The 6,245-nt window shown below is 32.6% G+C and overlaps 1 protein-coding gene across 1 annotated transcript; it reads right to left on the reverse strand.

Moving 5' to 3' along the window:
• Positions 1-2,063: 2,063 nt before the first annotated feature.
• On the reverse strand, positions 2,064-6,014 carry LOC137826924 (laccase-17-like). Its single transcript, XM_090294526.1, has 6 exons — positions 5,857-6,014; positions 5,602-5,753; positions 5,151-5,395; positions 4,767-4,895; positions 3,102-4,067; positions 2,064-2,479 (listed from the first exon to the last, which is right to left on the reverse strand). The coding sequence occupies exons 1-6, from the start codon at positions 5,971-5,973 to the stop codon at positions 2,349-2,351; spliced, it is 1,740 nt and encodes a 579-aa protein (XP_090150652.1). The 5' UTR covers positions 5,974-6,014; the 3' UTR covers positions 2,064-2,348.
• Between the last annotated feature and the right edge of the window lie 231 nt (positions 6,015-6,245).

Raw genomic sequence — 6,245 nt, forward strand, 5'->3', positions numbered from 1 at the left:
TTATTTCTCGTTCTGAAAATTGAATTGGTTCATTCTCGAAGTTTTGCCAAAGATAGTTTGAAGATTGTACGATGAACAATTTCAATGGGATTGTTGAATACGTTGTTGAAAATGAAATTGTTTGAGTTGACTTTGTTGTTTTTGTTTGGAGTTGAAATTGGTGCATAAATTGATCTAACAAAGAAGCATGGGATGCAACCAAGGATTGCATCAATTACATAGATCTCTCCATGCAAAGAACTATTATCTCAATCCTAGGTAAGTTAATTACATATAATTTTTTCCTACTAAGTAGCATTATCTTTTTTGTTGTCATCAACTATTTTTTTTTTGTATTAATTATCATTATGAAAAAAATTTCAATCCAGAGAGTGAGGTGTTGGTTGGTTTATATGAAACATCTCAAGGAATGTTGGATGAAAGAACAAAAGTTGCAATTTATCAACAACTTGAAAAGTTTATGGTAGCTAAAGGGCTTTTTGGAATGAACATGATAATAGATACTAAAAATAAGAAACAACCCAATAATTATAACTAATTTCCATTCTTATATTATTATCAATTTTCAATTATATTATAATTCAATACTTTTTTGTTTTGACATATATTTAGTGGAAGGGTTATTAGGAAGAAGGTAAAGAGTTACAAGAGGTAGCATGAAAATTTTGAGCCTACATGTAGTGCAACGATGAGTGCAAGGAATTATAACACATTTGACTACTACATATTGAGAGAAAAAATAGATTGGAACAACAAAGATTTTATGTATGTAAAGTACAATCTTCAATGTAAGATTAGATAAAAGAGTAGAGAAGAGAAGAGAAAAATTTATAATCCTATATGTTTGTCAGATATTGAATTGAATGATGAATGAATCATTGAAAAAAGAAATTCTTGTTTGCCTATTGATTTCTCATGGATGGATGTACGAAGAGGGAACTTTAAACAAAAGATGACAGAAAAGTAATTATTTATATTTATAATTTTTAGTAAGTGGAAAGTTCAACAAACTATAACAAAAATTATATTTGTTTTCTTTTGTTAAAATAGGTTCTAGAAACTTAAATGTCAATACAAATAAAAATGAAAATTCATAGTAGAAGATGAGGAAGAAGTTGAAGACATTGAAGAAAGAGAATAACTTTGAAGATGAATATGACTGGAATGATTTAGATCTTAGAGAGAAAGAGAATGAAATATGAATGATTAGGATAGATTTTTTAGGTGGTTTAGTATGTGTAAGCAACAATCATAGTCTACAACAATTATGGAGTAGTGACAACAACACTTATTTTATTTTTTTTAAGTTTAATGCAAAATTTGGTTAGTAGCATATAGCATGATTACATGAATCTTATGGAACAATAATATTGTGTTTTTGAGGTTGTGTTGCTTATATTACATAGTAAATACATATAGATCCAATCACTCTTGTTTACTATGAGATTTTTTGTTATTAATTATACTTGGATATGTATATATGTCTTATATATTTAAATATATATATTACATCTTTATGCTTCACCGTAAGAAATAATTTACTATTCAAATAAAAAATCTCTTATACATAATTTGTATCTCAACTGAACAAACATGATTTTTATTGTAAATTCTTACTATGGAATAAATATAATGCCACATATGAACTGAATGAAATTAGTTGAGAGATCATGAAAAAAATGAGGATGTACTCTTTTTAAGTACATTTCTAAAAAAACAGATTATTATTTGAAGTAAGATCTATGTATGATTGTATCTATCTACTGGAAATTTTGGTGAGTTAAGGAAACAAACAAGATTTGAATATTAAAAATAATATAACTTTGTTGGAATATAGAAGTAAGAGAACTAGAGAAGGGACATAATCATAAATATAGGGTTTTCAAAATGTCAACTAATGAAAGTATCAACTCAAAATGTTAAGTGTTGTTTCATGTTGTTGGATTGAATTCCCTAATATTTTTGTTCCCAAATTATATGAAATTATGTTTCATTGCCTACAATTAGAAGACAAAAGAGTTAGACTTTGAATAGAAGCAAAACAATGATCAAGGACCATATCATGAGAGGAATCAAATTTTAATTATCAGCAATTGCTTGGAAGATTCTGTAAGAAGGCAAAACCCCTGTGACTGCTCATTCCAAACCAACCAACCAAACATGACAACAACATCAAGACAAACCAAACCATTTACCACACTTACACGAGTCACTACTTATTTGTTTTCCCTTTGCACATCAAAAAATTTCACATTCGTTGAAAAGAAAGGAACAAAAAACATTGGAGAGTAACTGAGAAAGAAGTGATGCAGAGCCAATGAACCCTGGCCCAAAAGGGTTAGTCAAAGTCAACATTTTGGAAGATCAGAAGGGGGTGGTTGCAGCTTCTGGTTGGGCCCAGGTCCATCTAATACTAGCCATGCCATTCTCAATCCCCAACTTGTGTGGAGGTCCAGGTGACAGTGCATAAACCACACTCCTGTTTCAACCATAACTCAATGTGACATAAATAACAATGACATTAGATAGAGACAGGCTTACAAACTAATGCATGATGACAATTTCATTCTATCTGATTTTTTGTAACAAAGGGACTATGTCATGCATACCTTCCAATTTTATAGAATCTTTTCTAACTTTTAGAAAGGTATATTTACATGGTCCTGAACTTTCAAGCATACACCTATTACTTTTTTAATATTTCATTGGCTCTGCAACTTTCAAGCAAAACACCGAAATAATTTAAATATCACCTTCTTAACATAGCAGTGTCATGTCATTAGTTTAATGTGTAGTGAATTTTTATTATAATTTTTTTTGTTTTATTCTTTAGAAAGTTTAAGAGTTTTGAAAATCATCCGTATCATCAGTTATCGATGGCATGATATGTATTTAAACATGTCATCTCACACGCTTGATGACAAAATATGATATATTCAAATGCATGATACATTCTATTATCTTCGTATAGTACACCAACTTTATATAAAATTATTTTGTATCTTTCTCTCATAAAACAATTTTCTCATAAGGGATTATGGGCAAATGTTCTATATGATACAACACGTTACAAGCATGTTGGCATTGAAAAATATACGTACCTGGGTTGTCTGCTTTAAATCGAATAGCAATCCAGCCACCAGCAGGAACACCAGCTGTGTTCCTCTCAACTGGGTCAACCAGATTAAACTTTGCAGGGTCATTGTTTGGGTCATAGTTTCCAAAACCTTGCCCCACAATAAAGAAGTCATAACCATGAAGATGCAAGGGGTGGCTCTCAGCCCCAAGAATATTAGTGTCCTGCAACACTACCTCCACACTGGTATTGAACTTGAGCACCACCAACTTTGTGTCATTAGTGACCATTGTGTTGTTTGGAGGTGTTCCTGTGTAATTGAAAGGGTTCAAAGGGGTGGCAGGAAAATCAGTCTTGAAAACCATATTAGTCTGTCCAGAATAGTAGGCCTGCATGATGGAAACAGATGATGGAAGTGCAAAGGAAATATTGTTCACTGAGGCTGCAAACTTGGTGTTGTTGCTTGGCCCTTGGCACGTTGTGTTTTTGGGGCAAGGACTGGTCCCTAGCCCCACAGTGAAGAAAAAATTTCTGTCCACCTTCTGGGGTACATTGACAGGGAATTTAGCATTTGCCAAGCTTCTGAATTTTCCTGTGAAGTTTGCCACAAAGTTTGTGGCATTTATGGGTGGTAAAGTTGGTTTGAGAAGGGTGAGATTTTTGAGAGAAGAATGGTGCAAAGGTTGCTTGTAAAGGAGGATACCAGCAGTTGTGGAGTTGTCAAAGGTGCCACGGCCTGTGAAATAAGGTCTAGCAGCCATTTGGTATGAGGCATTGGGAAAATATGGTTTGGTTTTGAGAAGAACATTTGTGGTTTGTCCAGGGGCTATAAGGAGTGTATCTGTGTCAAATGGTTTGGTGTATCTAGCATCTGCTTCAACCACAGTTAGGGTGTGATTGGCTATGCTAAAGAAGAGCTCTTCGTTGAGTGCAGCATTGATTAGCCTTAGCAGATATGTCTTGCCTGGCTTCACCTTTAGTGTGTATGTATCTTCAAAAATCAATCATGAACTATCATAAGTTTTCTATCATAGATGAAAAGGCACTTGTGTACTTTTGATTATTGATTGTTACCAAATTAGTCTACTCTACCTATAATGAAATTTTATAACTACCACTTGGTTCCCATAATTAATGATTCTCCTATCATATTTGTCTAAATATGCTAGAACTTTTATACTTTAAGAAAAAAAAATGATTTTCATTCTCATTGTTTATTTTCACTTTAAACTATAGAATATGATTCAATTAATTTCTATTTTTAAATATATGCTTGAGAAATAATAAAAACAACTCTTTTTCACTATTTCCTGCAGACAATTTTCAAAATAAAAACAATTCTTTTATTATTTTTCATTATTTTTTATACAATTTTGTATACATTAGATTATATTATGTAGTTAAAGACAAAATAGAAAATTGAAATAAAATTTCTCAAAACAAGTAGTCAATTTTCTGTCCTAGTTTTCTACCCAATCTTCAACCCTTACATGTGGTAAAAGTGAAACATGGGAATATGATTGTGAAATGAAAAACAGTTAAGATTATACTAAGATACTTACTGTATCTCTAAATAAACTGTTAATGTTCAAAAGTTCCCTACTCTATTTATCTTTCAAAAAACACCCTTTCATAGGATATATTGAAGATCCAACTTTTGGGTGCCATTATAGAAGACTTTGTTTTTTACCTTTAGAGGAACAATTATACAATGGCCCAGGAAATCCATTGATGGTGTATGCATCTGAAACATCAGGTCCCCCTCCATTCTGCAGGGCTTGACTTATTATAGCTTCTGGGTCAACATTAAACCATTCCCCTGCAATCCCAAAACCAAGTTACCACCATATATCACTAAATTTAACAAAATAATTTTATATCAGATATATGTGTGTGTGTGTGTATGAGATAGTATCTCAAAATATAAAAAGGGAGCTAATCTTGATCATACTATGTTACTTTAATTAAACTTAGTCTTGACTAGTTATTTTATTATTTGGTGAAGACTTGTTTTCTTCTATTCTCACAGTCAACTAATAAGCTTACTATAAAGTGTAGTAGGTACTAATTATACCAAAAAGAATGGGGATTTCTTTGTATGGTTTCTGGAATGGATAAGATTCATTGTGCTTGGGGAGGATGATGATGGGTCCATAAATGGTTGCTCTTAGCCATGATATGTGAGCATGCCAAAGCAGAGTTCCTCTCTGCCCAACGATGGTGAAGTTGTATGTGTATGACTGGTTGGTTTGTATAGGACACTGTGTCACATATGCTGGTCCATCAGCCCACCCACTTGTTATCTGACGGATACCATGCCTGCAACAATCCAATATCAGTAGAAAACTTGCATGATAACTAGAATATCACTTTGTTTTCCATGCATGGTTTGTGTAAAAAACTTTGCATTGTGAATAAGTCAGAAATCTTTATTGGTATGACTTTAAAAAGTAGTTATTATAGAAGATAGTCCAAGAATATTATATTCCATAATTTGTAAGAGAGAGGGCTATCTAGGTTTATACCAATGAATGGTTACATTGTTTGAGACATGGTTAACCACCTTAACCAGAACCCTATCACCTTCCCTTGCCACCAAACGAGGTCCTGGGAATTTACCATTCACACTCAGAATGTTCCTTGTGTGGCACAATCTAGTCACATTAAGGTACTCCACCTATACACAAACAAGTGAAAAAATTAGGAATGTAAAAATGAATGCAAATTCAAGTTTTGAAGTAAACAAAGTTGATGCTGCATGATGAGTTTTGTCACTGTACATTAAAAGTATAGTGCCTTGTTATGCTCAGCACAAACTCAGGAAACAATGCTATAACCCAGAAACCAAAGAGAAGAACTCTGAAAGATGCAAATGAAGGAAAGTGAGGTGAATCCATATTGTGTTGGTTGGGAAAAAATGAAATCAGATAAGATTATATAGAGAAAACAGTGCTTTGTCAGGTGGACATGGTTGTAGGTCTAGTTTAATTTTAGAGTGGACATGAAGTAATTAATAATTATAAGTTGCCATTATTTTAGTTTCACAATGACCCTTGAAAATTGGATGAGTATCTGCCAGGGGTGACCTAAAGACTATGATGACAACCCTTAAGACTACTAATTTTTTTCCTTGGACCTTATTTTTTATGTCTTATTATTTACACCTGTC

Source organism: Phaseolus vulgaris, chromosome 8 (assembly GCF_051622355.1).
Source record: "Phaseolus vulgaris cultivar YP4 chromosome 8, ASM5162235v1, whole genome shotgun sequence".
Lineage (NCBI taxonomy): Eukaryota > Viridiplantae > Streptophyta > Magnoliopsida > Fabales > Fabaceae > Phaseolus > Phaseolus vulgaris.

What these genes read in the sequence shown, in the direction of transcription:
- LOC137826924 (XM_090294526.1), bottom strand. Translation starts at nt 5,973, where the DNA reads ATGGATTCACCTCACTTTCCTTCATTTGCATCTTTCAGAGTTCTTCTC. An exon ending in CAAGGCACTATACTTTTAAT is followed by an intron (nt 5,754 to 5,856) that starts GTACAGTGACAA and finishes GTTTGTGTATAG; the next exon opens with GTGGAGTACCTTAATGTGAC. An exon ending in ATTTAAAGCAGACAACCCAG is followed by an intron (nt 2,480 to 3,101) that starts GTACGTATATTT and finishes TGGTTGAAACAG; the next exon opens with GAGTGTGGTTTATGCACTGT.